The 26,099-nt window shown below is 45.3% G+C and overlaps 1 protein-coding gene across 1 annotated transcript in view; it reads right to left on the bottom strand.

Moving 5' to 3' along the window:
- LOC137427916 (paired box protein Pax-6-like) overlaps nucleotides 1-26,099 on the bottom strand; it is a 152,726-nt gene that overhangs the window by 74,384 nt on the left and 52,243 nt on the right. The window contains exons 4-7 of the mRNA XM_078776596.1: nucleotides 24,149-24,304; nucleotides 23,638-23,720; nucleotides 23,024-23,174; nucleotides 20,966-21,063 (exon numbers count right to left, since the gene is read on the bottom strand). Coding sequence (XP_078632722.1) covers nucleotides 20,966-21,063; nucleotides 23,024-23,174; nucleotides 23,638-23,720; nucleotides 24,149-24,304 — 488 coding nt within the window. The remainder of the gene's footprint in view (nucleotides 1-20,965; nucleotides 21,064-23,023; nucleotides 23,175-23,637; nucleotides 23,721-24,148; nucleotides 24,305-26,099) is intronic.

Raw genomic sequence — 26,099 nt, 5'->3', positions numbered from 1 at the left:
CTGAGGAAGAAGGGGGCGGAGCCGCCAGAACAAGGTGTGGCACGTCGACGCATCGGCAGAGGTGGGGTCAGCGAGCCCTTTGCCGGCCAACCAGCACCGCGGTGAGCCAACCGGTATGCGTGTCATCAGAGCCGGCGGCTTGATTCCAACATGAACGATAAAAGCGGCTGAAAGGGACTGCTTTAACAGTCGGGTGAGAAGGTACGGTTGAGAGTCGAGTGAGAAGGTACAAAGAGTCGATTTGGGTTGGAGATGGCGCTTGGTGGGGTCTGGCTGAGAGAGATGAAGCTGCGCGGAGCTCTTTGACAAGCTGCTTCAAAAAGCCCCTACCGCGTGAAACGAATACGTGCGGCTGCCGCCGGGTTTTTGCCTCGAGCCCGGAGCGTGGACCTGGAGCGGACCTCCATGCTGTGCCTTTGCCCGAACTTTCCAGTCCTGCTGTCCCACCTGGACCTTCTCCTTCTTCCAGTCATTTCTGCCTGCTATTCCCCTTTCATGTAAGTCTGTTTGTCTGTCCTGGGCGTTGGTAATATAAGACTGTTTAAGGCTGCCCTGTGTATCTTCTTCTTCTTCGTTCTGTATATTACTTTCGTTTCTTCTTTGGTTTTGTATCTAGTTAATAAATATCTGGTATTCCTTTACTTTGGTTTCTTCTTTCCCCCGATCGCTTTAGTCCCTTCTTCCCATTGAATACCTGTGGCGCGGTTTTGGCCAAACGCCTTATAGTCGGGTTTAGTCTCTTGATAACGGCCCGAGTCGCAGCTCGCTTCGCTCGGTGCAATCCAATCACGCTGCGGCCCGGGTGGGAGTATTTCCGTGCTTATGGCCGGTGGTAGTACTTAGGTATTAAGACAAATTGGGCTTACAACCCTACTTACCATCGACCGGAAGTGACGTCATACCCCCAGGACCGGTCGGACGGCCAGCTTAACAGGACAAGGGGAATAACCCCCCCTTGCTAACGGGAGTGCCGTCCCCCGGATCCGTAACAATATATATATATATATATATATATATATATATATATATATATATATATATATATATATATATATATATATATATATACTGTATATATATATATATATATATATATATTAATTGACATGTGTGGGAAAATGACACGCTCAGACCATGAATCTCGAAGCCAGGTCCTCTGGTGAACCGTACCAGTGCTCTGCCATTTGAGTTATCTGGGCGACCCTGACCAAGCTTGCAACCAGGCATGTCAACCATGGGAGCACCAACGGCCTGCTCACGAGGGGGTCTTCCTCCAATGGGGTGACAATTCCATGTCCGTTATTACAAGCACCCCTTGTGATATCAGAGAGTGGTACAAGAAATTTAAGGAGACTAGAAGTTGTCAGAAACAGAAAAGTACCAGTCGACCATGCACAAGTGCAGCAGATGTTGAACGAGTGCCGTGAATCTTTCAACAAAGTCCCAGAAAATCAATCCAATGCACATCCAGAGAACTGGGATTGCCAACCACCACTGTGCACAGGATTTTGGATAAAAAAACTGAAGCTTTATGCCTATAAGGTACAGATTATCAAACCACTCAAACCAAATTATGGACCCAAATGTAAGGTGTTTAACTTGGAAATGCACAGTCGAACAGAGGATGATGAAGATTACCTGGAAAGGTCATGTTCACAGATGAAGCTTGCTTTCATGTATCAGGGAAGGTCAAATACCACAATGTGAGGATCTGGAGCTCTGAAAACCCCCACGTGGTCATTGAACACATACGCGACAGTCCAAAGTTCAATGTGTGGTTGGTGGGTCTGCTTTGCTTTGTGGAGGATACAGTAACCTCAACAACTAACATGAACATGTTGGAAGGATTCTCTTTCCCACAGATTGAAGACCTGCAGCCTGATATCGTTTTTCAATAGGACGACACTCCCCCTCATTGGACCTTAGTCGTTCAAGCATTCTGAATGAAAACTCTCCAGGTCGCTGGATTGGCCGAGATGGACCAACTGTCTGGCCCCCACAATCACCAGACATAACTCCCCTTGATTTTTTTTTCTGTGGGGGTTTGTCAAAGACGTTGGCTACAACACCAAGGTGGCAAATCTGCAGAATTTTCATTCTCGGATCACAGCTGCATGTGCATTGTTGGACGCAAACATGCTGAGCCGAACATGGAAAAAACTGGTGTACCGCCTCAATGTCCTGCACATGACAAACGGAGTTCACATCGAAGTGTATTGATATGTGCACAAAACCTTATGAGTTTCTGTATCATATAAGCTAAAGGGTATCGTATCATTTTGTGTTTTAAATATATCAACTAGATGGTGTTCATAGAATACTTACCCTGCACAGTCAACTTATTGCGAGCCAACTCTTCTGTTTTTGAACATTTTTTTTTCTTTGATCCAATATGGCTGCCAGACCACGTGAGCGATGACATCATAAGTTTATATTCTCTAATATAATTGTTGCATAGATCACGCTCAATACATTTCAAACTGATCAGACTAAGCGTTGTCCCTGTCGAATTAAAACGTCATAATTATGGCACCAATGACGTCGTCGTTAACAACACCTATTCCCCATATGGAGTTCTTAGTGATAGCATCTTAGCTTAGTTAACAACACCTATTCCCCATATGGAGTTCTTTACAATGAGCCATGTTTCAATTTTTTCCACGCAGTGGTTTTGGAGATATAGAGGTGCAACATTTTTCGGTTTTTCCAAGATGGCGCCTGTACCACATGACCTATGACGTCATGATTATCATTAAAATATTCGAAAGGCGGAGGCAGTCCTTTGGTGAAAATTTCGCGTCCATCAGACCAACAGTTGCTGAAATTTTTAAAATAATAATCGGATAAGTGTTGTACTTGTCGAATTATGACGTCAAAACGAAGGCATCGATAATATCAGCATTAACTTATCTTATTCCCCATGGGGAGTACTTGACAATGAGCCAGGTCTCAATTTTTTCCATGGAGTGGTTCCAGAGATATAGAGGTGCGACGTTTTTCCAAGATAGCGCCTGTGCCACGTGACTAGGACGTCATAATAATCATTAAAATATTCTACAGGAGGAGGCGCTCCTATGGTGAAAATTTAATGTCAATCGGATCAACGGTTGCCGAGAAAATGAATTTTTAAAATGCAGACACGAACGGCACATGGCACACAACACACGGCATACACCTGAATGCTTAACCCCGCTTTTTGCTTCGCGAGAGCAGGTAACAACCAAAGTTGTCTGGGTATTTTTGGAACATACTGTAGATCCACTGCAACAAGACATGTACGCACATTCACATCTATTCTAAGAGTACATTCCCAGAACACATTATGCAACACTCAAATACAAAGTATAGTCATGCATTTAGCCTCCTTCAACTATATAAGTGTTTAGTTTGATCTCTTCAATTATGAACAAAAAAGTTCATTTGGAAAAATTGTTAATACATCATTCGTAATTCATTTTAATGTGGCATTATTGTTAGGGGGTGAACATTATATGCAGCAACCCAGAAAGAGAAAGCCAGACAACTGAACAGCCTCATAGTTGTTCTGGAAGTTTTGTGCAAGTTAATATAGGGCACATTTACATATACGAGGTATATAGGGAGAGATTGCCCATATGAATGTGCTCTGCACTGACTCTTAAAACATTGATCTAAGATCAAGACGGATCAGAGCATCAGTTTTTCCGATCATAAAGGAGCTTATACATAAATCACGTGCATGACAACGTAATGACATTAGAAAACATCAGTGCGCACGTTTACATGCCTTACAATGGTATTAGTAAACAAGGAACAAATCTAGATAGGATATGAAGTTTATATCACAATCTTAATATTATGAGCCATCTCCTCAGATGGGGACACCAGAAAGGCCATGAAAAATGACATCATATTCTTTTGTTTAACTAAAACAATTTCACAAAAACAAAAAACTCAATAATTCTCTTTTGGGAATCTATGAACACTCAACACACCACAGACTGGTAATATATACGTGTGCAGGTATTCGACTCTTTTTGACCAGATGGTTTGGTGCAGGATGAATATGGTTGATGCAAACAAGTGTTTGGTTTGTGTTGGCAAGATTTTATATTAGATATCAAAGAAATGACATCACATTTCCAGTGTAACTTGAATAGTACTGAATTGCTCCTCCAATGTATCTACTGTGCACTGGCACGTTTCGATCATTCTTTCTATTTTATTAATGCTCTTTCCTTCCCTTGGTTTTCCTGGTTATTTTGTTCCTCCTCTCTTTTCTTTAATGTAATTGTGAAGACATGAAACCACATAAAATGTTTTATTTTACAACCAAAAAAGCATACAGAATACAAATAAAAGTTAAATAAATGAAAGGTATTTATAACTGTATCCATCCTTAATCCTATACTGCACCTCAAACCCAACATGAGAGCAAACCACAAGGATTTTGATGACAAGCATGACGGTGATGAAACATAAAGGAGACAGTCAACAAAATACCTTTTACATCATCATGTACCATGCTCTGTATGTACAGAGCATCGGTTTTGCCGAAGCAGTATCTTGGCTAACGGTACAAGCCGAAATGGGTCACCACTCGGGCACGGGAATTCAGGGAATGAATTTGGAATTTGTTCAGGGTGCCAACGATAGCACTACTAAGCTTCACAAAGGACACCATGGGATCTTTAACGCCCATCAACTGATGGCGTCAGACGGGACGCCCATTTAACGTCCATCCAAGGAACACACATCGATGAATCACCATGCTCATGATAAACCCCAGGATGACAGTTTATATCTGGCCTGAGATTCAAACCCAAGCTATACAGCTCAGGGGCAAGTGTGCATACCACATTTTACAGGTAGAGACTAAAGGGGCTTTTCTTTGTTTTACCGAGGGAATGTTATGCTCACCGAACTGCCAGCAGATCGTTTGCTGCGTTATCTGGCATGGCAGTATATTCTGTTTACAATACAATAGCGCAATCTTTTCTACGAGAATACTCGTAGTGGCAGAATCTGGTACACAAAGCACGACGAGTATTCTCATAGTCGGCAGTCAACGTGTTAAAAGCTGTAGAAAAAGAATAAAACAAACTTTTTTCAGACGTTTTCTGCCATTGATGCAACATCTTTACATCACCTTATTTAACAGGACAAATTAGTTGTTATTCATGCCTGTTGTGTGTGCCCTTTATGACGTCCTTAAAAAGCAGTACCGTGAAATGGTGGGAATAGGGACAGCAAGGTGAATAGGGACACAAACTGAAAAAAGTTCGGAAACTTTTCTCGCTGAAAATTGATAACCATACTGATTTGTTGATATGTGGGTTGAAAGTGTTCTCTTGTTTTTTTAAAGAGCAACTTATAGTCCCTATTAACCCCATATATGGGTTAAATAGGAATAAATAGGATTTTTATGGCTGTCCCTATTCACCCCGTTTTACGGGTGAATAGGGACAGTCACGAATACAAAAAAGTAATAATCAACAAACAATCCTGAGTTTCCAACTTATTGCTAAATTGATAGCTCAGATGGATGCACATAATACGCACCCATAATATAAACCACGGTGCCAATAAAAAAATTAATGGGATACAAAGTTTCTCCAAACTGTCCCTATTTCTTGATTATTATTTTTTGTATTAGCGACTGTCCCTATTCACCCGTAAAACGGGGTGAATAGGGACAGCCATAAAAATCCTATTTATTCCTATTTAACCCATATATGGGGTTAATAGGGACTATAAGTTGCTTTTTAAAAAAACAAGAGAACACTTTCAACCCAAATATCAACAAATCAGTATGGTTATCAATTTTCAGCGAAAATGGTTTCCGAACTTTTTTCAGTTTGTGTACCTATTCACCTTGCTGTCCCTATTCAACCCATTTTACGGTACGTTTCCTGTTTGGAATTATTTTCAATTTTGTTTGACTGCCAGACAGGCAGACAGAGTAAACAATTACCTTACTCTTCTGTGCAACATAATCATTTTGTTTTTGGATATTTTCTATAACAATGCATTGTGTATGTATTATGTACATTTCTCAGTTGAAATTACTCATTTGTGCCAAACCTGTGTTTTGGTTGTTTCCATAATTTTGGCCAATGCTGCATATAAATATGCATACACCCCTCCACATCTCCATATATAACAGGATTCGTCTCTTCTAATAATTATTGTTGAAATCTAAGTTATCATAAAATATGTCGACAAGACAAGAAGTCCTTTCTATTAGTTTGAATTAATGTTATTGAGCACACAAGTCAGTTTGCATTCGAAAATTCAATCCATGGTACAAACCCAGATTAGACACCACATGATGTCACACAAATGTCCATTTCTGTACTTTTACAATAACATTGAAAGGTTTAGCATACATGGAACATTTAAGATATGAGAAACAATAGCTGAGCCATTGTATAAGCAGTGAAAATGGTCGCTCTAACCACCAGCACCCCACCCTGCTTGCCCTCTTCCCACCAAGCCACTCCTCCCATTTTACCCTCATTTGTTCTCAGTTAACAACTAAAACACGACTTGCAATACTGGATTCCCAGTAGTTTCCAAGCTACAGTTTCTTGAAGTACAATTGGCAATTAAACTAAAAATAGTTTTTCTTCAGGGAAATACAATTGCATTTTATTGTAGCATGGCCTAATGAGATCATTTCAAATACCCTTGATGGAAAAGCTTCTCATTGTTTCCTAAATTTCACAACATTTGGTTTCTGCACTTTCTTTCCATAGTGTGTGTGTAAAATCACCAAAACTACATCTTTAAATCAATTTTTTTTTGTATTTCACAACAAGCCGGCAAGTAAAATCACAGTGTAATTAATTTATTTACGGATATCTATGTATGCTCTTATAAGGATTCCAAGCCGACAGACGGGAAGGCTATTGCTCTTGTCCGGATTATTATGCTCGATATGCCGATTTTTGTGAAACGACTTTTGTTACGGATCCGTCACTTCCGGTGTTGTGGTTTTCATCCACTTGAAACATTTCTGGTTCTATGTATTATTCTTATTATTGTTTGAGGGAAATAGCCATTATTATTGTCAAAAGGTAAAAAAGGTTAATGTTAAATGAAACAGGAAACCGGATCGGGAACAGGAAGACGAAGAAGAAGAGGAAGTGAGAGAAAAGAAAGGAGTGAAAAGTCGGACAAGAAGCTGGTTGATTTGCGTTCTGGATCGAACGTTGTCGAGCAAGAGTCACGAGTGAACTTTGAATTTCCTGGATAGGAATTCCTGCGATAGGGGTTATCGCTGTGACTGATCAACCTGGGTGTCAGGTTTGGCGTTTGGATTCTGAAGAATCATTGCCGGGTCGTTGCGACTCGGGAATGAGCCGTCAGCCATTTTTATTCGTGCGCTTCGCGCGTCAAGCAAGGTATTTGCTTCGTCATCCATTTCCACCGCTTTCAGACGTATCTGATGTGTGTGTGCACCGTGGCTTTTGGAAGATTAATTTGCGGTTCGCCGACTGAGCCGTGAAAGTTCAGACCTGGAGGGCGCCTTTGGATTTCCCATTCGCCTTGAGTTTGCTTTACGCACTTTTGTATATTGGTTGTACAATATATATTGGTTGTACAATTGATTACTATTGTTTTTGTGTTGTTATTCTAGTGTGATTTTTAAAACAATATTTGTTTGTTGATAACCATTGGTGTGGTTTCCCTATTGATTTTTGACACAGAATAACACATTTTTCGGCCGTGATTCCTCTCGGGGCTCGGAGGTACACCATGGCCAGGGGGTCGGGGAGGAGCACGTAACAGAAATTGGGGGCTCGTCCAATTGACTCTGGGGCTCGAAATTGGGTCTTCGTCCGGGATCAAATTCCCTAAATTTCGTCTGGGAAAGAATTCCCTAACATTCCCAAAATTCCCAAATTTGGAATTTTTTCTAACATTCCCAAATAAAAAATAAAATAAAAAAATTGAATTTTTTTGGTGTGAAGGTTAATAGGTGTTAACTGATAGTCACCATTGTGTTTGACACAGGAAAGTTTGCGGCGTCCCCTAATGAGGCACAGTTCCTAGCGTTAAAAAGATCGGAACTCTTGAGATTGGCCAAACATTTTAACTTGGAGGTCCGAACTCATGTGAAGAAAGCAGAGATGCAGACATTGGTGGTAGAATCTCTGGTGGGACAGGGCACATGGACAGCGGTAGCCTTGGATTGGTTACCCGAAGAAAAAGAAAATGTGGAGCTCCGGAAACTGGAGATGCAACTGCAGAGACAGGAAAGGTTAAAAGCAGAGGAAAGGAAGGCAGAAAAGGAAAGAGCAGGACAGGAACGAGAACTCGAGGAGAGAAGAGCAGAGGAAAAAGCAGAGGAAAGGAGTGCTGCAAGAGAACTCGAGGAAAGAAGAGCAGAGGAAAGGAGAGTTGAAAGGGAACCGGGAGAAAGAAGAGAAAAGGAAAGAGCAGAGGAAAGAAGAGCTGAAAGGGAGTTAAAGGAACATGACATGGAGTGTCAGAGGGAACTTAAACTCAAGGAGCTGCAAATAATGGCAGAACGGGGAGAGGTAGCATCCATGCCGGCTAGTTCGACAACTAGTCAGAACACTTGGGATGTTGGTAGGCATGTGAGGCTGGTTCCACCCTTCAATGAAAAGGAGGTAGCCAAGTTTTTTTTACACTTTGACAAAGTGGCTCAAATGCTAAAATGGCCTGTGGAGTCCTGGACTATGTTAGTGCAAAGTGTTCTGCTGGGTAAAGCTCAAGATATATTTTCAGCTTTTCCGATTGACCAATGTGCAGATTATGAGAAAGTGAAGAAAACCATTCTCAAAGCTATGAAGCTTACCGGCAAAAATTCCGGAATGCCAGGAAGAGGGAGAGTGAGATCCATGTGGAGTTTGCCAGAATGAAAGAAACCATGTTTGATCGGTGGTGTGATTCGAAAGAGGTTGGGAAAGACTTCAAACTGTTGCGACAATTGATCTTGGTGGAGGAATTCAAACAGAGTGTCCACGAGGACATTAAAGTACATCTGGAGGAAAAGAAGGTACCAGAGGTGTATGAGGCAGCCACCATGGCAGATGACTATGCCTTGACACACAGGATGGGGTTCCACAAACCTAATTTCCCGCCTAGAGTTCGCCCGGGGAGTTATGGTACATCCGGTGCTGAGAACGAAGATTCATGGGGGCGGCCTAGAGAGGACTATGAGGACATATCTGATACCGCAACTCTTAGGGATCAGAAGTCTACAGTTCCAAGACAGACTTATCTTCTGGGGGGCTCGAGGCAGACCACGAGTTTTTCCTCCGGGCCTACTTGCGCTTTTTGCAAGAAACCTGGACATTTGATGTCCCAATGCTATGCCCTGGAAAGGAAAAATCAGGAGAGGAGTCAGACTAGTACAACTCCAAATGCATTGGCAAATGTGAGAAATCGTCCTTGGACGACAGAGTCTTGTGAAGGTTCCCATGCCAAAGTTCCAGCATCTCAGAATGACCTTGTTCAAGAGGGTTACAAACCTTTTATTTCAGAGGGGATTCTGTCACTGGAAGGAGACTTGACTAACCAGAGACCGGTTAGGGTATTGAGGGACACAGGAGCACATCAATCCTTGATGCTTGAAGGCATTTTGCCATTGTCAGAGAAGACGGCAACTGGTGTTAGTGTTCGTTTACAGGGGGTTGGTGGCTATGTTAAAGCTCCACTTCATGTCATCCATTTGCAGTCTGATTTGGTGTCAGGACCGGTCACCGTAGGTTTACAAGCCACTCTTCCTGTAAAGGGAGTATCTTTTGTTATCGGGAATGATTTGGTCGGTGGTCAGGTTTCTGGTAACCCGATGTTTGTTGAAAAGCCTAGTATGGAAAATAACACCGCACAGGTAGAGCAGGAGATTCCGGGTATCTTTCCATCCTGTACCGCGACTCGTGCTATGTGTAGGAAGTGCCCTGGAGAGAAGAGGAAGTACCCTGAAACTAAGTGTCAGCACACACAAGTCAGGGATGGAAGCAATGTTGGCAAGCTCTTTGTAGGTGGACTGAACTTCAACACAAGGGAAGATGTTCTGGATTCTGTCTTTGGCAAATATGGACCACTCTTGGAAGTGCTGCTGATAAAAGACAGGGAGACGCAAAAGTCAAGAGGATTTGGCTTTGTCACATTTGAAAACACAAAGGACGCCAATGATGCAGAAAAGGATTTGAATGGCAAGGATTTGGATGGTCGGACCATAACAGTAGAGAAGGCAGGCCACAGGCGTGGAGGGGGCTACAGAGGAGGAAAACGTGAGGTCGTTTCAGGGGTGGCTATGGCTCCCGGGGTGGGAGTAGTAGTTTTGGTGGTGGCCGCAGTCGATATTACTATGGAGGCTCCCAGAGTTACGGCAGCTCCCGAAGGGATGATTATCAGGGTAGTGGCCGAGAAGGAGACCGCTATTCACGTGACTACAGCGACAAGTGGTCCAACCGTGATTATTATGAAAGTTAGGAAGAGTTGAAGCACTGAATGCTGTGGAGCAGCCGAGCCAAGATTCCTACACGGATTAACCGTGAACGCCACGTTCCTAATGGTGTCCATGTAGTGAACTTTCCAACACGGATTAACCGTGAACTCCACGTTCCTAAAGGCGTCCATGTAGTGAACTTCACAACATGGATTAACCTTGAACTCCACGTTCCTAAAGGCGTCCATGTAGTGAATACCTCCAGGCCGCACCACCCAACCACCATGGAACCTGGCTCTCAGCTCGGCCTCCCGGAAAAAGTGCTATAGATTTTTTTGACTTTGTGGATTTTTGATCACAACCCCTTAACCTTCATTCAAAAGAAACTAAAAATAAAAATCAGAGGTTGATGAGATGGAGTTTGGCTTTGCAGGAGTTCAACTGGGAAATTGAGCATGTAAAGGGCAGGGACAATGTCGTTGCTGATGCTTTGTCCAGAGTGAATTAACTTTAGAAATCTCTGTAGGTTGTTTGAAGTTTTGTTGCTTTATTTTTGGGAAATATTGATTATCGTTGCTCACAGGAATTGATGATTTGGGTGTGAGTTTACTTTTGTTTGTTGGGAGAGGTTTGCCTACAAAGAAAGTTTTCACTATGTTCAAACTTTCTTTCTTGAGGGGGGGAAGTGTTACGGATTCTTTACTTCCGGTGTTGTGGTTTTCATCCACTTGAAACATTTCTGGTTCTATGTATTATTCTTATTATTGTTTGAGGGAAATAGCCATTATTATTGTCAAAAGGTAAAAATGTTAATGTTAAATGAAACAGGAAACCGGATCGGGAACAGGAAGATGAAGGAGAAGAGGAGGTGAGAGAAAATAAAGGAGCGAAAAGTCGCACAAGAAGCTGGTTGCTTTGCATTCTGGATCGAACGTTGTCGAGCAAGAGTCACGAGTGAACTTTGAATTTCCTGGATAGGAATTCCTGCGATAGGGGTTATCGCTGTGACTGATAAACCTGGGTGTCAGGTTTGGCGTTGGGATTCTGAAGAATCATCGCCGGGTCGTTGCGACTCGGGAACGAGCCGTCGGCCATTTTGATTCGTGCGCTTCGCGCGTCAAGCAAGGTATTTGCTTCGTCATCCATTTCCACCGCTTTCAGATGTATCTGATGTGTGTGTGTGCACCGTGGCTTTTGGAAGATTAATTTGCGGTTCGCCGACTGAGCCATGAAAGTTCAGACCTGGAGGGCGCCTTTGGATTTCCCATTCGCCTTGAGTTTGCTTTAGGCAGTTTTGGACCACGTGATTCTTTTCGCCGCTTCGGCCGCATACGCTTTTCTGATGTTTTGGTGGTGTGACCGGGCCCGTCATCTGAACGGGGTTCGGGTTTCGATTCGACATCGCTCTAATGATCACTGGAGCGGATCAACTTTGAGCTATGGAGACATTGGGGAATGTTCCTTTTTCACTCACTTGGAGCACAGTGAGTTATCCTATACTAGCTGATGGTACGATCATAAGATGTGTTGATTGTACTTTTGATTGCTATTATTGTTGTATCGTTATTCTTGTGTGATTTTTAATACAATATTTGTTTGTTGATAACCATTGGTGTGGTTTCCCTATTGATATTTGACACAGAATAACACATTTTTCTGCCGTGACTCCTCTCGGGGCTCAGAGGTACACCGTGGCCAGGGGGTCGGGGAGGAGCACGTAACACTTTTGAAAAAAATTGTTCAAAGCTGGCTATGCCAATCTGCACATGTTTATAGCATACCCTTGAAACTTTATCCTTACGGATTTTGTTTTGAATTTTTCCTGTATTGGATTTTGGATTTTGTTTGAAACATAAAACAATCTTCTTTTCCAGAACTAGCAAACCAATCACCATGAAATTTGGCAGACAGCTGAAGCACCCGTCAAGGCGGTATTGAAGTGCGAGTTTGAAGCTTCTGCTCTAAAAATTCTGGAAGCTCGCTATTAGTCGAATATGTTCTGTAATCCCAAAACATTAACATGTGACAGAAGTAGTAGTTTACTTTATGTAGTTTGGCCCACTGGTGTTGAATAGTTCACAAAAAGTAACATACTTCACAAATAACATTTCTTCCTGCTGATGATGGATTTGACCTGCGTTTTCCCAGAATTATTTTTCCCAATTGGGTTCTATGTGGGTGGCAGATTTGGATTGCTTAGAAGATGACAGCACTGCTCACAGTGCTGGTTATTATTAGTCCCCTACCGGTGTACACCGGAGCGGACTATAGGTTTGCATGCCGTCCCTCCGTCCGTCAGTCCGTCACTCTGTCAGTCCGTCAGTCTGTCAGTCCGTCAGTCCGTCAGTCCGTCAGTCCGTCAGTCCATCACGCAAAGAACAGTTTTCCGGACTTTTTTTCTAAACGCTTAATGCTAATGATTTCAAACTTGGCACATGGTTTCCTCCTGATAAATTACAGGTCAAGTTCGAACTTCACGACGTTTGGATCATTTTTAACAAAGTTATGGCACTTTGAACTTTGGTAATTCTGATAATTCTGATGATCCTTATCTCAGTGCCATTTTAAGTTTTAATTTGCTTTAAAAACCAATTTCTCTGCAATAATAGGACCGATTGAGATAAAATTTTCACCATATGATGGACTCAGTCTGTAGAATATTTCAATGGTAATTATGACGTCACAGGTCACGTGATTCAGCCGCCATATTGTTTTTCGTCTGCAACGGCTGAACAGATCGAGGCCAAACTTTGCAGGCAGAATCGCATACCCTTGAACAAAAAAGTCAGCGAGCATGACGTCATGCATCACATGCTTTCAGAGTTATGACGTTTTTAAGCATGAACCTTTAAAACCGAGCTCCTCCCTCATTTTTGATCCAATCAAGGGGAAACTTCACAGATCTGTTCAGCACTATAATGTCCATTTGGAATTTGCGATAGGGCACGTGGTTTGGCAGATATCGTTAATTAAACGAAAATATTTTTTAAAAATGGATATCTCTTGTTTATTCTCGAGTTCTCCTCAAGCCGCACTGCGCGTCCTCAGCCTCGTCTCGCGAACGTCAACAGCGCGACACAGCGCGCGCTTTCCGGAGGGGCGGAGCCAAGCCGAGCAACATATATATATACACATCGATCATTGATCGTGAACCGAAAAATATAATAAATTACTGATGGTTTCAGAGTTATGACGTTTTTAAGCATGAACCTTTAAAAAATAGCCCCTCCCTCATTTTTGATCAAATCGAGGGGAAACTTCACAAATCTGTTCAGCATGTCAGTCTACTAAAATGTCCTTTTGGAATTTGCGATAGGGCACGTGGTTTGGCAGATATCGTTAATTAAACGAAAATTTTTTTTTTTTTAAATGGATATCTCTTGAATCGCTAGTACCTCAGACCGTGAGTTGGTAATAATTTATATAATTCACACAGTACAATAAGTGCAGGCGGCTTCACGGAGCGACCTTGCAGGCTTATCAACGAGGCGAGGCATGACACACATGTGTCTCAGCATACCTCAGATCAAGTTTGAAAACCAGCATCAACCGTACATAAATTTGCATATTCGATCATTTTTGACAAAGTTATGGCACATCGAACTTTGGTAGGGGACATGTATTGCAGCGCAATACTCAGAATGCTTGTTATTATTATGTCACGTCCCATAGTATGGGGTCAGCAGTTCAGGGGGCATGTAAGATTGGCCCAAATATTTCACAAATCGGCTGGCCAGGCCTACATTTGACTGTTTCAAATTTTAGCAGGAATTTGGAATTTGTTCAAGGGTTCTGGTAATAACTTGCTTACCCTTCATTGAAAGAAAACATGGAATATTTAATGCCTAACAGCAACCATTGTTAGCAAAAAGGGTCCACAGTTTATCCTCCATCTGAGTAATAGTGTACGTTTGGACAAAAGACCCTGCCTATGAAGCACCAATGTGACAGTTCATCTTACTATAATTCACCAAATGTCTGTCTGTCCGTTCGAAGGTACCGTAAAAACTGCTGAACCGATCGCAAAGATATTTTGGGTGGATAATCCTGGGATACCCAGGAGTAAAATAGGCTATTTAGTTTTCCCAATTTCAGCTTTAGTCTCCAGCATTCTCAGGTTTGGACTCCCGCATAACATTCGCGTTTGCATGACGTTCATTGTGACGTCTTCTTACGTCGAGCAACGGTACCCGCCCGTAGGGCGGGGCTTCAATTGGGAGGCCCAAATGAAAAGGCTAAATATCAGAAATTGAAGGTTTTTTTTCTTTTAAACGATTTATATAAACATCCGTTAAATCTCGATCGGTGCAGTCGTTTGTGCGGCACCCGGGAAAATAACGTCATGCGGGAGCAAGTATCAGCAGGATGTGGCAGTGTGGGAGTCCATATTTGCACCGATCGCTGCACCGTGTGCCGCACAAACGACTGCACCGATCGCTGCATGGCTGCATCGATCGGATGTGGCATGAAGGAGGATCTGCACTTCGGCATGAAGGAGGATCAGATCAAACAGATCGCTGTCTCCATCGATCTTGCCAAGGCCGTAACACCTATCGGCTCAAAATCCTTTTAACTGTTGATTTGGTACAGTTACACGTTTTGGGAATTTGGTACATGTATCGGGAGTACATACGACATAGCGATTGTGAACACGATTATCTATCACGATTATCGATCACGATCATCATGATCATAGTGTATCGATCACGATTTGAAACACGATGGAATAATATTTACCGATATGAACAGTGATGTTGTGGTGCTGGGCACACACGTTAAACAAAGGTAGGCCACAACGCTTTAGGTTAAGTCGAGCTCTTTATTCATTGCTCACTCGTCAGCACTGCCGTGCTCGGGGCTGCGAGCCCACGTGTATATCTGGAGGCCACGCCTCACCTGGGGCGTGGCCGACGCCCACTGGTGCGCGGAATTATGTCACTGCGCCAGCGAGCCATCATGTCCGCCACACGCCCCCCCCCCCCCCCCCCCAGAATTCCCGCGCACCTGAAGGGTCAGTTTGCGGGGCAACCGGATGACCCGGCCGAAGCGCCCTCTGGCGGCTGGCGGCGTCCGGGATGCCATCCTGGATGCCCCTGGCGGCATCTGGGATTGGTGCAGGGCAGAGGGGTGGCATGATGGCGGGGTTGGGCGGTGCCGGGGGTCCACCCGCCGGGGGACAGCCCCGACGCGGGGGCAGAGCCGCTGGCGGGGGGTGGTCCAAGTCGAGGTGGGCCTGCTTGAGGCGGTCCATGGAGACACGGTCAGGAGTACCGCCGATGTCCAGGGTGAAATTCTTCACCCCGGTCTCCAGCACGCGGAAGGGCCCGTCGTACGGGGGCCGCAGCGGTGTCTGGTGGGCGTTGTGGTGGATGAACACGTACTCCACTGTGCGAAGCTCCGGGGCGACGTGCGTTGGCGGGCAACCATGGTGTGCCGTCGGCACCGGGGCGAACCTCCAGGCGGTCTCCTGCAGAGCGGAGCGCTGCTGCGCCGCGGACCATGGTGCCGTGGAGTCGGGGAGGAACTCGCCCGGCACCCGCAGCGGTTGTCCGAAGACCAACTCTGCCGCGGATGTGCGCAGGTCGTACTTGGGCGCCGTCCTGAGGCCCAGCAGGACCCAGGGGAGCCTGACGACCCAGCCGCCGTCGCGGAGGCTGGCCCAGAGCGCGGCCTTCATGGCGCGATGGAAGCGCTCGCACAGGCCGTTGGCCTGGGGGTGGTAGGCCGTGGTGCGGTGCAGCTGGACGCCGAGCCCCCGCGCAACCGCCCCCCAGAGCTCTGAGGTGAACTGGGGGCCGCGGTCGGACGAGATGTCCGAGGGGGCGACGAACCGGGCAACCCAAGTGGCGATGAACGCCTGCGTGACATCCGCCACCGTCGTTTCTGCCAAAGGCACGGCCTCCGGCCACCGGGTGGTGCGGTCCACCATGGTGAGGACGTGGGTGAAACCCTGTGAGGGGGGCAGAGGTCCCACCAAGTCCACGTGAACGTGGTCGAACCAATGTTCGGGCACAGTAAACGGGGCCAACGGGGCCTGGGTGTGGTGGTGAACCTTCGCACGCTGGCACGCGAGGCACGTCCTGGCCCAATCGCGGATGGCCTTCCGGAGGCCATGCCAGACGAACTTGTCGGCGACCAGCTTCTGGGAGGCCTTCATGCCCGGGTGGGACAGGCCGTGGATGGCGTCAAAAACCGGCGCTGCCAGCCAGCGGGCACAATGGTGCGAGGCCGGCCGAGGGAGACATCGCACAAGAGGGCCGTGCCCGCGCCGTCGAACGGTACCTCGGTGACGAGGAGGCCCATGACGGCGGTCCGAAAAGCCTGGACGGCGTGGTCGGTGGACTGGTCCGCCGCCATCCGGGCATTGTCGATCCCGAGGTGGACCGCGTGGGCGACGGACCGGGAAAGGCAATCCGCCACTGGGTTGTCCTTCCCCACGACGTGCCGGATGTCCGTCGTGTACTCGGACACGGCCGAGAGGTGACGCTGCTGCCGGGCCGACCACGGCTCGGCGACCTTGGCCATCGCGAAGACCAGGGGCTTGTGGTCGACGAAGGCTGCGAACAGGCGGCCCTCGAGCAGATGGCGGAAGTGCCGGACCGCCAGGTGGAGCCCGAGCAGCTCGCGGTCGAAGGTACAGTCCCGCCGTTTTTGCGGGCGGAGCTGCCGGCTAAAAAATACCAGCGGCTGCCAAGCTCCCTTCACCCATTGCTCGTGCACTGCGCCCACCGCGTAGTCCGACGCGTCGGTGGTGAGGGCGATCGGTGCATCGGGCGCCGGGTGCGCGAGCATGGTGGCGTTAGCCAAGGCGAGCTTCGCGCCCGCGAACGCCGCGTCCATCGGCTCGGTCCAGGCAACGTCGCCTTCGCCCGGCTTCCCCCCGGAGGGCCTCGTGCAGGGGGCGCAGGAGCTGGGCGATGTGGAGCAGGAAACGGTGATAAAAGTTCACCATGCCCAGGAACTCCTGGAGCCCCTTGATCGTGCGGGGGCGCGGAAAACCCCTGACCGCCTCCACCTTGGCCGGTAAGGGGATGGCCCTGTGCCTGGTGATGCGGTGCCCCAAAAAGTCGATTTCGGTGACGCTGAACCAGCACTTGGCGGGGTTGATGATCAGGCCATGCCGGCCCAGGCGTTCGAAGAGCGTGCGGAGATGGCGGAGGTGCTCCTCACGGGACGCGCTTGCGACGAGGATGTCGTCCAGGTAGACGTACACGAAGTCCAAGTCGCGCAAGACACTGTCCATAAGCCGCTGGAATGCATGGGCCGCATTCTTCAACCCGAGGGGCATCTGCAGAAACTCGAAGAGGCTGAATGGTGTGATGACGGCCATCTTCGGTATGTCCTCCGGTCTGATGGGGACCTGGTGGTATCCGCGGATGAGGTCCACCTTGGAGAAGAGGGACATTTTCGCCAACCGGGCGGAAAAGTCCTGGATGTGAGGGACCGGGTAGCGGTCGGGGGTGGTCGCATCGTTGAGGCGGCGGTAGTCTCCGCACGGCCGCCACCCGCCGCCGGGCTTGGGCACAATGTGCAGCGGCGATGCCCATGCGCTGTTGGAGCGCTGGACGATGCCCAGTCGCTCCAGCGTGGCGAACTCCTCCTGCGCCACGGCGAGCTTCGCCGGGTCGAGGCGGCGCGCCCGGGCATAGACCGGTGGCCCGACGGTGGGGATGTGATGCTCCACCCTGTGCTTGATGGCCACCGCCGAGAAGGTGGGCCGCGTGAGGGCCAGGAACCTGGCGAGGAGGTGGGTTAACTCGTCCGCTGCCGGAAGCGTGCAGACCAACCTCGCCGGGACCGAACCGCTCAGCAAGCCGCTTGGCGAGCCGCCCGGTGAGCCACCCAGGGAGCTGCTCAACGAACTGCTCAGCGCGCAAGCGAGCGAGCTGAAGGTTTTGGCTTGGACAAGGCGTCTGTGCCTCACGTCCACCAACAGCCCATGTGCACAGAGGAAGTCCGCTCCGAGTAGGCCCATGGGGACACTAGCGGTAACAAACGACCACTGAAAGCACTGCCCCCCGAACCGCAGCGAGAGACAACGCTTCCTGAACGTGCGGATGGGCGTGCCGTTGGCGGCAAGCAAAGCGGGGCCCCGGCCCTCAGCTTGCTTTTCGGACGTGGAGGCAGGGAGGACGCTCACCTGCGCTCCCGTGTCGCACAGGAAGCGACGACCCGAGGAGGTGTCTGTTATGAACAGAAGGCTGCCAGTATGGCCGACGCTCATGGCAGGAAGCGAGCGCCGGCCTGGCCATTTCCCGACCTGCCAAATGTACAAGGCGGGCGGCAGGACCTGGCCTTGTGGCCGAACCTGGTATGGAAGTGGCACCAGGTCTGGCCCGGTGGTGGTTGTCGCGCTGGTTGTGACGACGGTGGTGGGCGGGGCATGGCGGCGGCCACGCGCGGATCCGAACAACCTGCACCGTGGTCGGGAGGATCCGAACGCCATGCCACGTGGCGATCCGAACCACTCACGCCGTGCGCTGCGCCGGGATCCACGACGGCCGTGCTATATGCCGGCCGTGTGTCGTGGGCTGCGAAAAACTTGTCCGCCTCCCTGGCCAGGGTGCATGGTTCCGTAATGGTCGAACCGGCCAGCGCGAGCCGTACCTGTACAGGTAGCTGGCGGAGGAAGAGAGCACGGAAAAGGAAATCCGCGTGGCCGTCGCCGAGCAGGGACAGCATGTAATCCATGTGGGCGGACGGTCGTGTGTCGCCGAAGACGGGAAGGTCCAAAAGCCGGTCATCGCGGTCGGCCTCTGTGAGGCCAAACGTGTCGAGGAGAAGTCGCTTGAGCGCCGCGTACTTGCTCTCGTCCGGCGGGTGCCGGAGGAAGGACACGACTCGGGCGGCCGTGCCGGATCCAAGGGCAGCGACCACGTAAAAGTACCTCGTGTCGTCCGCCGTGACGCCCCGGAGCTGGAATTGGGCCTCGGCCTGTAGAAACCAGGTGTCGGCCTGCACTTCCCAGAACTCCGGGAGCTTGATCGCAACAGCGTTGACGGCCATGGCGCGTTCGGGGAACAGCAATGGCTGAACTAGTGGGGGTCACCAGTGTGGTGCTGGGCACACACGTTAAACAAAGGTAGGCCACAACGCTTTAGGTTAAGTCGAGCTCTTTATTCATTGCTCACCCGTCAGCACTGCCGAGCTCGGGGCTGCGAGCCCGCATGTATATCTGGAGGCCACGCCTCACCTGGGGCGTGGCCGACGCCCACTGGTGCGCGGAATTATGTTACTGCGCCAGCGAGCCATCGTGTCCGCCACAATGTGGCTTTTATTGGAATTCTAAAGATACTGTTTAGATTTTGATGATTTGCGTGCCTTTGGGCTTCTTGAAAAGCGCTATACAAAATAAATGAATTATTATTATTATTATATGATTCAACAGATGTTTATATGAATCGTTTAAGAAGAAAAAACCTCCAATTTCTCATATTTTGCCATCGCCATATGCAGATTCGCCAAGGACCCACGATCGATGTTTCTCTACGTGAACGTACCCGTTTGTTTGTGAACAGGTACGTTTTTCATGGAAGTCCTTCACGAACTTGCTGTCCATGTCTGATGTGCGACTGAAGGTGCTACAGGAATGTGGAATTTATTGGTTTCATTCTTTAGCATTCACCATATCTGCATTGCCTGTTCGCTTCTGGCCTCCCACCCGTGCTTAGCACGGGTATTTCTCTAGTATATTCAAGTTGAAGATCAAATCCAGATTCGACAAATTAGACAGATTAGATAGATCAAACCCAGATTAGACACAATAGGTCAAACGCACCATTTATGCAAATGAATATTATATGTATTTGTTACTTCACTTCATTTAGTAATCAATGGCAACCCGCCGATATAGAAGCACCAATGAAACAGGAAATATACTATTAGCAAACACACCCCATGCATCTCATGAGACACAAAGAATTAAAATAGAAACAAAAAAGAACCTTCCCTTTTTGGAAAAGGAAAAGGAAGTGACATCTTCAACCTTCCAGCCATGGAAGTAAACATCTTAGGAAGTAAATATCAGCCTTTCATTGGTCATGCAGGTTAAAATTAAAAGGAAAAATGAGTAGATAGTTTTTTTTTCTTATAAGTAGATAACAAATGTAGTAAAACTTATTGTTCTGTTAGTAAGTTTTGTGCATTGACACAGCAGCATCATGCAATGGTTACACTGGGTGGTTTGCCATTTCCCTCCCAGTGGTAGTCTAGGCAATTTAGCCAGGGTGCCAGCATGGAATGGCTTACTCTTTGCAAGGGGCACTGTGTGATCTTTAATGTTCACCAGCAGCAAATGCCAACAAGAAAAACCTGACTCAATGTCCCATCTCACCGACGGTGCACTCATTGTAGCACACCCGGTGTGAGAAGCACCAATGCAAGTTTATAGTCGGGTCAGGAATAAAACTAAGACTTGTTAGCTCATAGGTGAGACGAGACAGCTCATGTGTGATGCTGCCAGCTTATAAGCCCTAAAAAAATGAATACATCTGCTGCAACATATAACTAAGCATCTCACAAATTTGGCACATACAATTGCCATCCATTGTAATTCCTTGCCTGAATCGGATGGTTATTCGCCATTGTGAAGCTGGGCATTTGGGGAAGACTGCTGTACGCATTCACCAGACCCCCATCTGTCCGACTCAACATGGGCCCTGAAATTGAAGTGAAAGAAAAACATTGCTAATTGAAACTCCATTATTTCCTTACTTTTAAATAATTGCTGATCCTTAGGTTCAGTTGAATCATTGAGATAACTTTTGGGTTATTCAGCGATACACATGAAAGTGATCTGGATGTGACAACTGTGATACTGAATGAAATTAATTGCACCAATCTTTAAAGATTTGCAAGAAATAACGATTTTCACCAGCAAATAATGCTGTGAAAACAAAATAAGTAAATGCATTAACATTATATAACCGATAGACTCGTAATCGTATGCCTGAAGCATTCTCGTCTTTCATGACAATTTGGATGGGAAGACCAATTATTTCAATATCTGCCATGAATATTCAAAAAAAGCAAGAAAGAAACCCCCGCCATACACGAGGGATCCTATAATCTTCAAAACACAATAGTATTTGGCCTCCTTGCTGCTAATGTTTTTTTGGACTTCCAACGATTAATCTTTCATTCACCTGCCAATTTAAAGGAAAACTAAATGGAAATTGCAAAACCAGGTAATTACCAAATCCGATCATCAATTTTTCTCTTTGCATTATATAAAAAAATACACCATCAAGCAGCAAATGCAAAGTAGTTTAATTACTCTAGTATTTTCTGGGAATGCAATCATGTATTGTCTACAGGGTCCCTAATTATCTGCGAAAAGTGTTTGTAACCAATCACATGAGTTGGATAATCTGTGGCAAGGCATAGCTGCCTCAACAAAAATATATCACTCAGAACTTCATTAAGATGCATTACCTGCTTAATTGTGTGTTTTTATGTAAGGATGTAAAGTGAAACATTGATAATAATGAAAGCATTGGCTGTTGAGCATTCCCATCTGAGTACAATATGTTGTAATGCTCAGAACTCAGGTTCAAGTTTCACTTTCATCAACGCACTCATTGCCTTCCCTTAAAAATACACTACATGCATACTTACACACATACATACTAAATGTTACGGGCATCTATGTATGCTCTGACAAGGATTCCAAGCTGACAGGCAGGAAGGCTATTATTGCTCTTGTTCGGATTATTGCCTTCCCTTAAGGTTTTTTATGAATCGTTAAGGTGGTTAAAAAGTTCTAATAAATGAGATACAATTGTCCAACACATTCCAAGTTTATTATTTCATGACAAAAATATGTGTAACTTTGAGAGTTCATAGAACACCTTACCCCACACAGTCTTGTGAAACAAGAACATGGCGGGGGTCTACGAGTGGCAAATTTGATTGGCTGTGATGACAGCAAATGCCGTAATATTTTACCTAAGTACTGCTAAACGGAAGAGTTTTCAAAGTGCCAAAAAGGTGATTTGTGTTCTCGTGTTTAAGTATATAATTCAATTGAAGTAAAATGAAGATTTTAAAGGTTGTATAATTTTTTTCCAGAATTTTTACCACCGTTGATGCAGCGTATTTTACACCACCTTATTTAACATGTTACATTAGTTATTCGTGCCTGTTGCTTGCATCCTTTATGACGTCGTTAAAAACATTTATTTTCCTGTATGGAATGATTTTCAATTTTGTTTGACTGCCAGGCAGGCGGAGAGAGTAAAATAAGTATCTCACTCCTCTCTGCGCATGTACGATCAGAACAAATTCAGAGCCAAAGTACTGCTAAACTACAGGTTTGTTTTCCGATTCATGTTACCACTTGTGTTCAAAATATAACTTTCAATTGAAATACAGTTGTTCCTGAATCATAAACTGATGTTTGCAGACAGAAGGACAGACAGACAAAGTGAACCAATTGCTTAACCCCACTTTCACTTCGCATGCATGGGGTAATGAGTAAAAAAAATGTATATATGTATATTTTTTGGGCATGTTGTGGTCATCTACTTGATGTATCCTCATGCCTTTATTGGTGTGTATTGACTATTTGAGTAGGTCATTCGTATAACCTTTTGAACACCCCATGAACATACTGTTTACCTGTCGTGGATGGTTGAGGGATAGGTTGGTACACAGTTGGAGTGAAGCTGCTATTGATGGGGATGTGATTTGAGCCATTGGCCGTCTGTCGCCGCTGGTTTCTCAGCTTCTCTTCGCGTCTCCATTTTGCTCGTCGGTTAGAAAACCAAACCTGTCCCAGAGCATACATTGCACACAATGATGTTGTGACATTTGGGCTTACCGGGTCCTGGCCAGGGGTCCCAACAAGACAGCGGCCCCATTATTAGGGGCCCCGTATAAAAGGAGAATTTTCTTAGTGACTTTTTGCTGCTGGCTACACTTGCTTTCTAAAGACTTCTTATGGCCACTCATGTCTGCTTAGTTTTTGTTGTTGTTGAAACATTCCACCTTCATAACATTCATCTCTCCTACTAAATGTCTGAAATAAAATATAAGAATTGCTGTCTGTTTATTATATTCTGTTCTTGGGAAAGATGCTTAAGAGGGGCCCCATAATTCAGGAAACAAGGCTTAGAGCCCCCAAACATGTTACGGTGTCACTGATTGCACAAGCTATATGTTATTATTTGAATATTCTGACATTACATGTGCAAAAATATAAAAAGGCAAGATGAAAAATGTTCAAAATGCACCTGGATGCGTGCCTCGGGAAGGTCTATTTTAGAAGCCAGTCGTTCTCTTGCAAACACGTCTGGGTAGTGTGTCCGTTCAAACTCTGTGTGAATATCACAAAGATGTCATAGAGTTTTAATGTGGACCTACACTTCATCTTTTATGGATATTCCAAAATGACAAATGGAACAGAGAATGTTCTGTTATTACATGCAAAATGTACATTTATCATCACATGCGAGTCAACAATATGATCAGATGATCGTCAAATCAACACATTCATGGGATTTATATCCGGGATTCCAGCGTGATGAGTGAAGATCTCAGATGGGAAGGCCAAAACTTTTCTTTTAATGAGAAATGCATTAATTTGCTAAAGTGGCTACTAACAAATGTTTATCAAAATCTCAGTTCATTAAATATGAAATGATGATTACTGATTCCCTGTAAGAAAGGCAGCAGATGTGGCATTCTTCTGTGGGATAACCTGGATGATGAAAATCGTGTTGCTGCCACTCGTGTGAAACACACCTTTCTCAAGTGCCTCAATCTGTTCCTGCGTAAAGGACGTCCGGTTCCGCTGCAATTTCCGCTTGAGTTGAAGACGCATTTGTGCGTCTTCTGAGTCTTCGCTCGCAGAGTTGCTTAAACTGTTGTCCAAGCTTCCCTCGTGCGAAATGCTACTATCTGTGGATATCATCAAGACTTAGTGAGAGTTGTCTGGAGCATACATTTAATATGTGCACCAAAAATGTTGTCAATTTAAAATGGACACCATTTTTAATAACCGTGCAGTTGTATAAGAATAGGGTCGGTCATGCAATGCAGGTAATTTTGCCCATCTGCATAGATTTTAGATATAAAACGCTTAGTATTAGATTCGTTTATTGTATTGGACCAGGTTCATGTATCAGACATCACCAATCTGGACCAGGTCAGGTTGGAATTAGGAATGTCCTCAATAAGTTTATATTATCCCATTCTCTCCCATACATAAAACTTATCTCATCTAATGTAAGTGTGGTGCTCTCCTTGAAGGCAGACTCATTACAACCTTTTACCAGTACCAGGCCAGTTACATTACATTACAACCTTTTACCAGACCAGTTCAACCTTTTACCTCTGTGACAAATTTGGTCCAGATCTCTCCAGAGGTGTAGGAATGTATATGTAGCACACAGACAGACAGATCGACATTTATAGTATACATGCTACATAACATGGAATGTGTGTGAAATCGTATTGTGTGCTTCTGAAAAACAATTTTAGAAAACGATTCTGTACAGTCAACCAATCAAGAATACACCTTGATGCACAATGTAAGATGGGTTTAATATTACATTTTCATCGTTGTGTAAAAATTGTTTGTCAAATTGCTTATCATATATTGTGTTCAGCTTACATTCAGGAAGATAATATTGGGATACAGGTGAAGATCTTAATCAAGGATCAAAAATTAATATTAACATTGTTAAGTTAGAAACAGATTTGTCACCAGCCCAGATTAATTGCTTCTAAGCAAATAAACAGTTGTGTCAAAAGCCTTTAGAGGAGATGATCAGTATTGTCCATGTGCTACACCATAAATCGCAATCCGCGATTCCAGGTCTTAACCGAGGGGCAATCGCGCGACAATATATATATATATATATATATATATATATATATATATATATATATGTATATATATATATATATATATATATGTATATACATATATATATATGTATATATATATATATATATATATATAATATATATATATATATATATACACGTATATATATCGTCACCTTCGTGACATTCTTGCTCAAGTCGAATTTTATCGAAAATGACATTTTGTTATCCGGTGATTGGTCATTGTGTCTACTTACTGTCATTTCATAATAGAATGTCTATGCACGTTTTTTTCGCCGAAAAAGATGTGTCTGTTCAACTCCGTGCCATTTCTGATTATCGAGTGTTATTGCCATTTCCGCTCATCGTATATCACCCAAATAATGACTCCTCCCATTAAATTCAACGAACCCTAACCCATCTCTATAACCCTAGTTGAAAAAAGTGGGGACGGATGGACGGACATCGAGACCGGCATTATTAGTGACTTATCTCCGGAAGGAGATGACCTAAAAACTAGTGTATAAATGAAAACAAAGTCAATGTATCATAAAAATTTATTTCTTGATTATTCGTTCGAAAGGGTCGTCAGCATTTAGGTAGAACCGTGAGCAATGTTGTCTCAAGCACTTCTCCGTGCCAAAATTGCCCAAGCCAAAATTGCTCACGGTGATTTATAAGATCTGTTGTTTATAAATTTAGCTTAGTTACATGTTTCTCTACAATTGCATGCAATGATAATCTAGGTTTTCTTCACTTAACAGAATTTAAATTCAGCACTGATCCAGATGGCTGGGAAAAAAACGTTTTTTGTGATTATGTCGTAAACGCTTTTTTCGACTTGAGTAAGAATGGCACGAAGGAT

The sequence above is a fragment of the Myxine glutinosa genome, chromosome 1 (genome assembly GCF_964187855.1).
Source record: "Myxine glutinosa chromosome 1, kmMyxGlut1.1, whole genome shotgun sequence".
NCBI lineage: Eukaryota > Metazoa > Chordata > Myxini > Myxiniformes > Myxinidae > Myxine > Myxine glutinosa.
This window is presented reverse-complemented; position numbering and strand designations above follow the sequence as displayed.